Raw genomic sequence first — 13,489 nt, 5'->3', positions numbered from 1 at the left:
CCTTCGGCCGCTCGCTTCGTTAATTCTATATCGCACGCACTTTGCGCGCGCTGCTGCGCTCTTCCACCTGCACCCGCTCCTCCCGGCGCAGGCAGGATGCCGGGACCGACCCTGCCCTGATGCATTATTGCTGCATTATTCCTCTGTTCGCATTTTTCTGTTTCCGACAAGACATCAGCATCCCCATGTTCCTCCGTGAGCTGAAGCCGTTCCTCCTCTCCTTCCCGCGCATCGCTGAATTAATTTTGCACTTGTTCTCCCGCTGCTTTCCCTCTGCTCTTGGCTGGAAAAATTACTCTTTCCTTTTGCACTCCAGCAGTTATTTTTCAAAATCAGACCCCAGCCTCATCCAGGAGCACCCGGGGCAGCACCCACCGGCAGGGAGCAGGGCTGCCTGCGCTCTGCCCGGGTACCGCCTCTGGCTGATAACCCCCCCGACGCTGACATAAGCTTCGAGACAGCAGTTGCAAAATATATTTAACATTTTCCAACTGCCTCTTCCCTCCTAGATGTGAGATTTTTCTTTTTTCACCTGTTCGCTATTCTCGCCAGCATCCCCAGCACTTCGAGGGTGCACTTCCCCGGCGAGACGCACCCGCAGCCGACCTGCGCTTGCGGACCCCAGAGCCGCAGCTATCTTTTTTTCTCGCTGACAGTTTCCCCCTTTCCAAAGGGGAATTCCTAAGCTCCAGCCCCCCCAGCTGCACACCTCGGGAGGGGTGACATCCCACCGCATACGACACGGTGTCCGTCTCACCTGCTCGGCGTAACGAGGCAGAACAAAACGCACCCCAGCAGCATCATGAACCTCCGAATAACCGCCCGGAGCAGCGCGGTCTCGGCAGCAGGGCCCCAGCAGCCAAAGGAGACGGGTCCTCCGCGTGCCGGGAGTTAAACCTACGGCACGCGCAGGGATGCACCTCAAACCCTCCGGGAAAAGCTCACGCCGTACTTCATCTCCCAATTAATGCAGCGTACCCGGCAGTCACTGCCGTTCTCCTGACGCTCTGTACCATTTTCTTTTTACAAGGCGGCGTTATGGATTCGTGCCAGATTTTGCACAGAATATTCACAGGCATAGTAGCAGAAATATGTTTTCTATTTGATATCAGGCAATCCCGCCGCAGCCCCCTCTCCCCGGCACAGACCCCAAACCTCACGCAGCCTCAGGAATGTTATCCTCTCTGTCGAGGGACGCGAATGAAGGTTACCAGAGCCCCGATGTGTTACGAGCCAGCGATCTCCCTTTATTGCCCTGTAAGAGCTTCCTTCAGCTACAACCAAGACCGCCAAGTGTAATTCCAGGGAAAACCCACCATGAAACGCATCCCAAAACACCATCTTCCTTCTGCTCCACAGCGCGCCTGCTCAGACCCGGGGTCTCCACCACCCGAGATCAGAAGTCCTGCAACCCCAAAGCACGAGCCCCGAACAGGTATTTAAAGGGTTGCGCCGCGCAGGGAGCTGCTTTCAGAGGAGAAGCGTTTCCAACAGGACACTCTGCTCAAAGCTTTCAGCGCGCTGTCGCGTCTCAGCTCTTCCCCGATCCATCACGCGCCGGCGCAGCCCCCCGGCTCGGGATGCGGGAACCAGCCGCGGGGATGAACGTCTGGATGAGCTCGAGGTACGCTCCGGAGGGAGAAGTCTCTGGAGCAGCTTTAATGCCTTTTAGACCCTTCGACAGCACGTTGTGCAAATCGCACCTGAATGCCCTCTTTGACTCCGCAGCTGGAATTGAGAAGAAAGGGCAAAATAATTGCAATTTCACATCAGTGAGGCAAAAGCCACCAAGGAGCCCTCACGCCTGAGCATTAATACCCTTTTACATCTAGGCTGGCCTAGACGTTCTGACCAACCCTCAAAACTCCACTTCAGTACAGAGCTGCTTACACCAGACTGACCAAATTGTTTTGAGAAACACCGTACAATTATTGGGAGAACAGACGGCAGCAAGTACCTGGCCACGACTCCCTGTTTTCGGTTACGACCCTTCGGTGGCAGAGAGCGGACAACAGGCTAAGCGTGAAAGACAACGCGATGTCCGTCTGTCCTCTACAGCCAGCGGCCCCTTCCAGAGGCCAACACGCCACAACCCTTTTCCAGTGAAACCGCCGAAATAATTCACCAAGAATTACTCTGCCACAGCACCCTGACCAGAAACAGAGAAAAACTATATACTCCCTAAATCTTTTCCTACCTCCCCCCCAAGTAAAGCCAGTTATTCATTTTTACTAAGTACAACAAAAAGCAGGGTGCACAGACGAAGTGCACACTCTCACTACATTTCTTTATCCACGACTACAAGCAAAATACTACTCGGCCTCTAAAGCTTTATTCCTGTAATTTCCTTATCAAATGAGCAAGCAGGCTTTTAGAAGACAGATATAAATTAACGGGGTCGCGTACCGCCCAACGACTGCTGGCACGGGCGGGCCTGCCTGCTGCTTCGGGAGATGGAGGGATACAGGTGGGAAAGGGAAGACAGACAAGTCAATGAGCAGCTGGGGGGTTTATTCACGTTGCTTTGGTGGAATTACAAATACCGGCAGGGAAGCAATGACACTGTCAGGAATACCAGCGTAAGTGCGACTGGAAAGCGGGTACGCCCCTCGTTCGGAAGGCCAGCGGTGCAGACCTGCAGGAAGGGCACCGCTGGCGCTGGTGGAGGTAAGTGCCCGTAACCGAACTCCTGCTCCGCGCATTTTTTCGGAAGACTCGGCAGCCGCCCCCGGCCACGACAAGCAGACAGCCGCCAGCCTCCACCGTTGGTTTGATCTGGCGTACCTGACGGATATCCGATCTCGTTCCAAGAGGCAGACCTCGGCAACTTTTAAGCCTGTCTCAGGACACTCACGAGGGCACGCGCTTCGCCCAGTGTTCACGAAAAACAAGTTTTTGCAGCAATGTGGCACGACACGGACTCGGTCGGAGAAAAAGCACAGAAGCGATGTTCTGCGAGGCTCAAATACTACAAGGATGATTTTTTTTGACAACAAAACACGATCTAGTTTAGGCGTAAAATATTTTAATGAGCGGTATGTAGCACCCTGCTGCCTGTTCCCCGCGAGCGGAGCCATTAGCGAAGCGCCTGCCAAACGCTAACGAACACACCGACAGAATCACTTTTGTCTTCCACAGCACATCCATCTGAAGGGATTATTTAGATTTTATAACATCAGTCGAGGCCGAATGTACCACCACTCCCCAAATCTGCTATCGCATCTCAGAGGGACAGCAATCGAAGAGTCGATGAATTAAAGCAGCATTAACAAACTTTTCATCTCGACGCCAAACCGGTGATGCAACACCCCGCAGCTTCTGGGACAAAGATGTGAACTACAATGCCTCAACCTTTGCCATGAAAAATTGCCCTTGTATCTTAAATGAGTTACATATTTGAATACCCTGTAAGATAGGGAAGCGGGGCGTTATCGAGCTGCCAAATCTCACTCCTGTCATGAGGTCATTTCTGGCCCATGGCCAGGCGAGATTTCTGCCAAAATCTCGGTGCTGACCATCGCTCCCCATCCTTCCCCCCCTCCTCTCCCTCCTGCCTCAGGTCAGGAAGGGGAGGAAAAAAAAAAAAGAAAGACAAAAGGGTCAGGGAGGGGATATTTTTTGGTTTTAAATCAGCTTGTACAACCGCAGTACATGCAGTAATTACTCGGCCTCTTCACTGAAAATACTTCGCGTAGCCAAACACAGCGACAGGACTGTTCGAGGGCTCGCAGCGCCGCGTTTATTGGGATGCTGGATCCCCCCAACGCACCCCGACCCTGCCCGCTCCCTCACTGGGAGAGAAATGCCATTGATCAGATCTCTGGAAATAATTATTTAGTAATTTCTGCTTAATTTATGTAAGCATCTGTCTCCCGATACACATGCACGGGACCGCACTTTGGATTTACCAGCAGCGCAGCTTGGCTGCTACGGGTTGGAAAGCAGCGAGGAACCCCATACATACCCCCGAGGGTTTAACATTGCTGATATTAACTTTTTAAATAAGGCTGTTTGCAAACACCTCGTTTCATTGCTTTAATCGCAGAAGGGATATATTCACAGCACCCTAAGACACGGAAGGTGGCTGGTTTCAGCTGCACATAGACTCAAGCGAATGGTAAGGCAGAAAAGGCAGCGAGAAGCAGGAGAGCAGCACTACTACAAATAATATTAATTACACGTTGTCACAGCACCGGTTTCCAAACAGAGCGTTTTCGGTGCCAGCAGTTAGGCTGCAAGCTGTACGCTGCCCATTAAGCTCAGCGTTTCGCATGCCCTTACTACAAGGAAACTTTCTCTCACAACCAACTGCTTCAATATGTCCAAAAGAATTTTTCATCTTACGCCTGACAGGCCAGATGTAAAATAAAGAAATAAATAATTAGCATTACCTTATCTGGAGTATGTCAGCTGTAGCGAGCGACGCTTGGATCTTCGTACACATCCAGAGACGAATTATCTAACGCTGTAATTTATGAATGCCTCAACTATTTACCCTGGTATTTCATTATACATTCGCTGGAAAGAAGAGCTGTAAAGACTAAACAGATCCAGCATGATAACACGAAAGGAACTTCAGCCACATGCTATTACAAGACAACCTAAGAATTCAAACACGACATCAAGCCGCCCCGACTCACTTTATGTTGACACCGCTTAAGTACCGAAGGGAAAAAAAAAAACGATGACCAGATAGCACGGGTTCTCTCCGGTTCAACGCTTACTTAGATTTTATTATCGGAAGCTGCAGAATCCAAATACCCACTGGAAGGCACGAGCCCGGCTTTCCCGGGAGCAGCCGAGGCCAGCGCAGCGGAACGGCTGCCCGCTGCCAAGTAAGAGGAAGAGTTTCCAAACTTACAGCTTTATCAAAGCTATTTTTGTCCTGCCCCCCCCCATGCATTGATAACCAGCAAGGCAAGGGCTGCCGGGGTGCTGCGGCAGGGCTTTGCGTCCCCGCTTCCCCCGGCCCACGGGACCCCCGCCGGGACCCCCCGGCAAAGCCACCCGGCACCTTCGGGGAGCGGGCCATCCGCTCGCGAGGCTCGAAGGGGAGGAAACTCCTTCCTCCGGCTTATCCTGCTCGCAGCGAGGTTTCGTGCCTGGAAAAAATGAGCTAAGTTTGCGAGCGGAGGCCCCAGCTCCGCTCCTGCTCTCCCAGAGGCTCTCGGGACAGGCGAGCCCCTCCGGGCACCACCGCTCCCAGGGGCTCGATACACCAGCGAGGAAAATGAGAGGCAGAAGCCAACCTGTCCTGCACAGTTCAGACTTACAAGCTGCTGCGGGGGGGGACGCCGAGCCATCACCGAAAAGGCTGCTGTTGCGGGGCAGGGCGGGGGGGGTGGAAATTCAAATAATCAAAACCACCCCAGGAAGAGAGAGGGAAGCGCAGGGCGTGCAGGGAACAGGACTTCCACCGCCGGGCAGGAGGAGCGGGCTTCAAGCCGAGCTGTGCGGAGCTCTTCAGCTGCAGCACCGCCCGCCCGGGGAGCGGACCCCGCCGACGGCCGAGGAGCGCCCGGGGCTGCCCTGGGCAGAGGCGCTGCCTTCAGCCGCCTCCTCCCGCCGGCACAAGCACCGCGCTCTCCCGGCTGTCGGGAGCGGAACCGACACGGCGGGGCTGTCACGACGGAGCGACAGGAAAGCGGCGGGCAGCAGGTGGAGCGCAGGCGGCCCTGGGCAGCCCCTCGGAGACCCCCGGAGCACCGGCTCCCCCGGCCCGCTTTCCAGCCAAGGCAAGGGACAGCCAAGTTCTCTCCAAACTTAACTCCCGCCGGCGGGACTGGGGGGCTTCCCGCCCCTTTTCTAAATAAACACAGCGAGGGGTGTTTTTAGGAGCGCCTGCGGGAGTGGGACGGCCCGAAACCGCATCGGCGGGCGGAGGGATGGAGCCAACACCGCCGGGGTCCCCCGGGCGGGGCGGGGGGACGCGGGGCTCCGCGACAAGTGCGGTCCCGCTCGGCCGCGACCCCCCCGCCCGCCCCCCGCCCGGCACCCACCTGCTGGCGCCGCTCCGCGCCCTCGGCGGGCCGCTGCGGGCGGCCGGCGGCCGGGGAGCCCGGCGCTGCCGCCGTCCCGTCCCGCCGCGGCGGGGCGGCGGGCTGCGGGCCGCGGTCGCGGCGGAGCTCGGAGCGCAGCTCCAGGTAGCAGCCCAGCGTCAGGACGTGCAGCGCCAGCGACAGCGCGAAGAAGCCGAGGAAGAGCCGCCAGCTGCCGCCGCCGCCGCAGGCGCAGCCACCGCGGGGCGCCGCCGCCTCCCCCCTGCGCTCCGCACCCATGGCCGGCGGTACGGAGCGGCGAGGCGCCGAGCCGCTACTGCTCCATGCTCGGCCGGGGCGCGCCGTGCCGCCGCGGGGCTGCGCGGCCGGGGCCGCCCCAGCGCCCCGCCAGCGGGCGGGGCTCCGCGCGGGGCGGGGCCGGGGCGGGGCCGGGGCGGGGCCAAACCGCGCCGGAGCCCCGCCCCGCTGCGGGCAGGCCCGGCCGCCGCCGGCTGTGGCCCCGCACGGCGGGGGGCAGGGCCGGGCCGGGCCGGGGCGGAGGGGTGGGTGGCTGGGTGAAAGGAGGGATGGAGGAAAGGAGGGAGGGAAGGAGGGATGGGGGCATGGAGGGAGGGAGGGATGGAGGGATGGAAGAAGGGATGGCGGGAGGGAGGGATGGATGGAAGGAGGGATGGAGGAAGGAATGGATAGAGGGAGGGAGGGAGGGATGGGTGGATGGAGGAATGGAGGGAGGGATGGGTGGATGGAGGGATGGACGGAGGGATGTCCGCACATGTGGCAGAGGGATGTCATGTCCACAGCCTTTATTTTGTAATCGCTGCCAGGTGAAGATGCAGCTTCTTGGCACAAGATGTTGTGGGTGCTGAGAGCTCCCAGGGGATGGGACACATGTGCAGGAGCAAAGCCCATCGAGGGGTATGAAATGCCCAGGCGTAGCCCAGGGGCACGCCGAACGCCGCATACCCCCTCACAGGCATCCCCTGCCAGCCTGCAGCAAGCACTGGGTCGGGTAGCCATACCTGGGGCTTCCAGCATCATCTTTGTTCTTTTCTTTAAGCAAATAGAGCAAAGAGTTACAGACTGAAGCTGAAAATCACTAATGGGCTGGGTGGTTGCAATCGCTATATAATGACCAGCGTTGGAAGCAGGCTAGACAAGGGTGGAAACCGAGAGCTCGTCTTGTATGAAGGGCAGTTTGCTGCAGCCCCCTGGGGACCGTAAACACCTGAAAGTGTGGTCACATTAGGCAAATAGTCTCTCAAAATGAGTTTCACTGCCAGGCGGCTGCATGTGCGGAGGATTCTTTGCAGTGAGAAATCAGAGGAGGATTTTTGAGGGCAGATAACAAAGACATCCCAAGCCCAGGGCTCACCAGGCGGACTTTAACTCTGCAGGCACCGCTTGGAAGGTGAACGCAGCCGAGCACTGGGTGCTCAGCAGGTTTTTTGAATGTTTTGGGGCATCAACAGTTGCCTTCTCCAGCTTTTCTAAGGTTTGATTCTGACTGCTAGAAACAAATTGAAGGTGGAAAGCAGCTTGGGCAAAAGTTAACCAGGAAGAAGTGTGGGTTTTGAGAGGGAAGACTGTGAACTTTAAGAAAGCAAGCTTGAATAAACCATGACTTTGGGTTTATATATCCCTCAGAAAGCAAGGGGTGGGGGAAGACGTCCAGGGAGTTGCCGGTTCCTTATTGGAATTAGAGTAATGGCACATCTGCAGACCATCCCAATGCAGAAAGCGAGATAGAAAGAATAGCATGAGATCAGCTTGGTCATCTCGAACACAATAAGGAACACACACAGAAAGTATAAATCAGGCCAGTGCCTAATACCGAGTGTGAAAGAATAGCGTGAGCATGTGGGGACAGAGCAGGAAGGAGCAAGGCTCCGACCGCGGGGCAGTGCGAGGACAGGCAGCAAGTGGCGTGGGAGATAAGGCAACATCAACAAGTGTGTCAGTAAACAAGGAGAGAAAAACCAGGTGGTTCTTCTCAGCACGGAGGAACACGTACAGCTGAAATGGAAGCGAACAGAAGGGTTGGGACTATTTTAGCGGGAAATTATATTTTAAAAAAACCTCAAGTTTCGGTCAGGCAACTGCTAAGGCCAGCGACAGGTAAGACCGGGGAAGGGAAGGTGGAGTAGAGATGGGAGCATTAGGACTTTTGCAAATAGCTGGGCCTAATGAGGATGATGTTTTAGCCAAATTGTTAGGGGTTATCATTGGGAATTCGTGGGGTCAGGGAGAGCTTAGAAGACTGGGTGAGGATGAATGAAATGTTGGGAAATTATTACAGAGGCCACACAGCTTGACTAATAGCCCCAAAACATTGCAAACAATCAAGGTGTGTGTTAGCACCCGGAGGTGAGACGGAAAGGAGGACAGCTAACGGGGATTTGCCGAGGGGGACCTTTGCCGAGGGGATTTGCCAATCTGACCTCCTTGGTGACCAGGCACAGCAAAGCTGGCCACTGCTTTATCTTGATTCACAATGCTTTGGCATTCCTGCTGCTGGCCGTTCCCTCCCCTGGGTCACCCTGAGGCCCACCAGCCCCTGGGGCTTGCGAGAGCAGATGCGGGAGGAAGGCAGGAGCCCGCGGCTGAGCAGGGGAGACTCCTTAAATGAGCATTTGCACCGCAGGGAGCAGTTTATCGATCGTTTACAGTCAAGGAAGCAACGTCTCAAAAGGAGCTCTGCAAAAGTCTTTGCTGGTTCTATTACCAATCAGTGTTTTTACTCGATAATGAAATAGAGAGCGAGATTAATAAGATTCTGTATGCTGCCTACATGCCACAGGCTGCAAGGAAGGTCGAATACAGCGTTAGAAATTATCTTAATAAAATGAAGAGGTGGCCTGAAGAAAATAGGATGCAATTTGAAAGAATAAAAGAAAAAAAAAAAGAAAGAAAAAAAAAGAAAGCAAAAAACAAGAGTGCAAAGGTCTTCGTGGAAGCAAGAAGGAGCGGCTGAGGCTGCGGAGGGTGAGGCAGGAGTGCTAGGTGGCACTGCTGAGGAGCGCTTCCAGCTGGTCTGAGAGGATGGGATAACGCAGAGCAGATTCCCCAGATTCCCACCGGGGAAGCAAGCGCTGAGAGGGAACGTTATCATTACCATGGGTCTATAGGAAGGGCAGAGCACCAAGGACTGTCACCTGGCAAATCCCCCAGGCTCAGGAGTTCTGGGTGACCGATGCCAGCGAAGCTCCCCTGGGACATTAGAGCTGTGGCTCTTGGCCCCGCGCTAGAGGTGGCCCGTGATGCCCAGGGCCGTGCCTGTGAGCCCACCTGGAGGCACCTCCTGCTGCCAGGGCTGGGCTTGGGGAGCTGGGTGGTCCCTTGCAGGTCTGCGTTCCCGTGCTCCGTCATCCCGTGGGGAGGGCGAGTTTTACACGAGGCTGGCCTCTTCAGGAGAAAGCCTTCCAAGCCCTGGAACAGATTGCCTGGGAATTTGTCGGGTCTTCATCGCTCAGTATTTCATAGATTACAGCTATAAAGAATACTATAGTTGCTGTTTATCCTGCCTTTGGGGAGGAGGATGAACTAGATGACCTCTTTGTAGTCCTTCCTAGCCTTATTTTTCTGCAGTAGGGTTTTTTCCTTTAAGTTCTGTGTAACAGTCATGAAATTATATGAGAGTCTCTGTTTTCGTTTAAGAAAGAAATGTTTCCCTAATATTTGTGAAGAAAAAACTGGGAGCATTAACCACTGCCAACCCTAACAACTCAAGAGCAAATAGCAAATAAAAGCAAATGAACCCTCTGTATAAAATTCTGTAATTATTTTAGGACAATTTATAATTATTTGAATGCTTAGGGTTGTTACTATTTTTCAAGATCGAGATCCGAATTATTTAAAAACAATCATAAGTTGACCTACTCAGACCTGCAATAACCTAGTTCTATTTTCAAGAGTAATTTATGTTACTTTTAAGATGAATTTTAGAGGCCAAGTAAACCCAGAAGTCCCTGAAATACTTTGTACCGTGTATGTTCATAGGGTCTTAAAGACAGGCCCGTATTGCAAAAGGCTTAAGTCCACGCTGCGTAGCTGGGTCAATCAGTTATTAATATTACAGTTCATAAGAAGCGAGTTCAGCACTTCTGCTCGGATCTCATTAGGGACATTTGCCAAATCCTCAAAACGCGGTACTTCTGCCTCCTAGAGCAGATCATCATGCAGCGTCCCACCAATTAAAAAAGAAATCCCATCTGATGATATAATTAATAAATGTATTAATTACTACATGTCATTCCAGGCCTGAGAGAGGTCCCCACGCATTGACCGTATGGCACTGGTCAAGCCCCACAAACGGAGGCGTTACACTGTTTCTCCAGTAATTTATTTTTATTTCTCTTGCACTAAGCGTTGCTGCCAGCTTCAGGCTTTGGTGGAGAGCCCTCCCCTGCCACAGATGTTTCCCTTCTGAGCCAGGAGTCCTCCCTCTCTGCTGAATGCAACCACTGCCCTTTATTTTGCAAGTTTTGTCCCTTTTTACTCTGTCATACCTGATAAACTTTGTTATATGGATGAAGAACCTCAAAGGTTTAAGTTGTCTTCAGCCCAGCCTCATTGCTCCAAGGAGTCCTGGTCCAGGAGAGGCGGGAGCCAGAGGACAGAAAACCCTCGCGCTCCTAACGGCTGCAGAAATGACAGAGATTCGTAATGCTTTGGATGGGCTGATCAAAGGCAGGGGCCACAATAGGAAAATAAAGAACAGTTCTTTTTAATCAGAAAATAGCATTACTTCTTTCACAAGGAAGAGGTCCCCCCACCCAAAATTTGCCTCTTTATATCTGCTAGTTTATTGGGTCCAGCTGCCCCTGCTTTTCATCCCCGTGAAGAATGGAGAGAAATCTAGGAAAAAAGGAAACATTCCAAAAATAAAGGCATTGTTCCCTCCGGTCCATGTAGTGCGACAGGGTCCTCTGGAGGGTGGGCAGCGGCTGAAGAGGAGAAGAACCCACAGAGGCAACGTCTCTAATGCCAGGGGACTTCTCTTGATTCCTAAACTTGCTGGTTTTTTCCGGCGTCACGGTGCAACGGAGCCTTCCCATCCAAGCAGGATTTAACCAAAGGTGGGAGGAGAACCTGCTATAGCAGCTTGTCAGTTTAGAAGATCTCCCATTCTTTTGGAACGGGTAAAACTCTCTCAGCATAACACAGGGCACTTCATGGCAGGTCCAAGCGCCAGTTGCTATGCATGTTTAACAGATCAGTGAATCTCTTACAAGGATGTTGTAAAGAAGATTTTAGCCTATTTCCCATTTACATTTTGGCAACAGCTGTAATATTTGCAGCAGCAATAGAGTAGATTTTAACATGTGTGACCTAAAAGCTTTGGAATTCATGACTTTCCTTTGAGGAAAGCTTCGCTAAATTGCAGGAAAGCCATCTCTTTTACCCTCTCAGTGATGTTAGCAACAACGTTAACACAATAAAGTCTCCTGAAACCTGAAGTCATAGCATACCGACAGCGTGTCCTCAGATACGTTTATAAGCCCTTAGGACAAAGGATCCTGACTTTTATAAAGCCTCCATACATCACTGCAATTACAATCATTTTCCCTCCGTGAGAGCCGAGATGTTTCATACAGTCTGGTTTGCCTAAGATTGTCTTTTCAATACTGTGAGCTCTGCCTGTGCAGTAAAGGTCGTTATTTGTGTCCGACTGCTTCCGTAGGAGCATGGGTTGAACAATACGTTCACGTTGTAAGAGCAACATGTTCTAAGCAATTGCATTCATGAGATGCCTCTGTCCTGGCTCTGTCTACAACTTTTCTGAGATTTTCCCTCTCTCAGGCCATTACTATCTATCTGATCACTCGTCTGTCCCTCCCGTCTTACTCCGTGAATTCTTTTAACTGTCATTTAAAATGACGCCTACCGAGCTTCTCACCCCTCTCCTCAAACTCTCCTGCGCCAGGATCATCCCATTCCCCCCACTTGACCGGCAGCCACTCTAACAGGCTTCGACGAGATGTGCGAGACAGAGGACGATTGGAAAACACTCAATATCCCAGTGTCAGCTAAACAGCCACTGCATTTTAAGCCTGAATTATTTTTTTTCTCATAAGCGCTAGGCAGTTTACAGAGCGCAGCATGCACAGCATCACTCGAGGGTCCATTTTACATCATTAAACATGAAAAAAGGAAAAGCAAAACCTACAAGCAATAATAATAACAAAAAGAGTTATGTATGCTTGTGTCCTTTTTACAGAGAGGAAAAAAAATGGGTCTGTTGACTCTTACTGGGCTTATTTTCACATGTTCTTCCCCCTGTACTACTGACTTCTAAGAGTTAGCAGCACGTTGACATCTAGCTTTCCTGTATAGACAAGCCTTTGCTTTGCTTTCTGTTTTAAAGGAAGATGGAGGCCTAATTGCTTAGCCGGCTTTGCTATTTCATTTCATTACAGAGTGTGCAAGGAGGAGGTTTGGCCAAAGAAGGCTAAGTTAAGCCTAAACACAGCTTCTTCTAGAGAGGGTAACTAGGATGTTGCTCTTGGTTCTGTTGTATGTTTATTTATATGTTATTTGGTGATAATGAAAAACAAATGTTAGGAATCTATTCAGTTCTTAAACTTTTATAGACTTATTGTCTTTATTTTCAACTGTGCAACCGTCTCTCAGCCTCCCCCTCCCTCAGACACATGGAAGTGCAGTCGGTGACCAGCGTCAGCTGTGCTCTTACTCATCCTGGCTGGAACAATGATATTCCACACCACGTTATACAACCTCCCCGGTACTCGCCGCCCCATCGCCCCCGACCCTTCGGCTCCCCGCACCCCAGGTTGCTCAGGCGAGCGGGCAGCGGAGGAGCCTTCCAAGTTATTGTCCTGGAGGGCCGCTTTCAGGATTCGCTGTGGCCAGTGAAAGAGGATATAGTCTTTGCCTCAAGGAACGTATGTCTTATATGAAAGACGCCCTTTCAGAAAGCCCAGAGCCTGCTTTGCCCCTTGTGTCGGTAACCCTCGCCTACCCCAGGCGAAAAGAGGGAGGAGGAGGGGGGAGCCGCACCCTCCAGCTAACGCTTAGCTTGACCGGAGGAGCGAGAGGAGGGTGCTCCTCTCTCTCCTCTCCCCTTGCCAGAGGACGGCAGGGGCTGCCCCAGCCTCCAGCATTTCTGGCACAGGCATTTGCCCGACCCGTCCGCCGGGGAGCACGGCTCTGGATCTGGTGCTCCTCGGGGGAGAAAAGCCATCCCGCAGAGCCGCGCTCCCCCCGCGCGGGCGGGGGGCCCCCAAAGCAGACCCCTTCCCACCTGAGCCGAACAGAGCGACCGCCCTCAGAGCGGGAGCAGACGGGTCTCGCAGCACGCTTTGCCCACACCGGGGCTCAAGCTGTGGCCCCGCTCCATCTGCAAACGATTTCGGTCACTTTATATTTGTCTCTGTTAATGCACGGCACAAATTACCTCGTTGGAGAAGCAATCCTGATTAAATTATTATCCACAGAATTTAAATCTCTAAAGCAAGAGAAGCAGAAGCCAA

The 13,489-nt window shown here is 52.9% G+C and overlaps 1 protein-coding gene across 1 annotated transcript in view; it reads right to left on the bottom strand.

Annotated features, from left to right (window-relative positions):
* The window catches only part of EDA (ectodysplasin A), an 80,409-nt gene extending 74,131 nt beyond the window's left edge, over window positions 1–6,278 (bottom strand). The window contains exon 1 of the mRNA XM_075161901.1: window positions 6,000–6,278. Within this exon, the coding sequence (XP_075018002.1) occupies window positions 6,000–6,278 (279 nt within the window). The remainder of the gene's footprint in view (window positions 1–5,999) is intronic.
* Window positions 6,279–13,489: the final 7,211 nt, after the last annotated feature.

Source organism: Calonectris borealis, chromosome 13 (genome assembly GCF_964195595.1).
Source record: "Calonectris borealis chromosome 13, bCalBor7.hap1.2, whole genome shotgun sequence".
Classification (NCBI taxonomy): Eukaryota; Metazoa; Chordata; class Aves; order Procellariiformes; family Procellariidae; genus Calonectris; species Calonectris borealis.
Note: the sequence above shows the minus strand (reverse complement) of the source record. Positions and strands in the feature narration are given on the sequence as shown.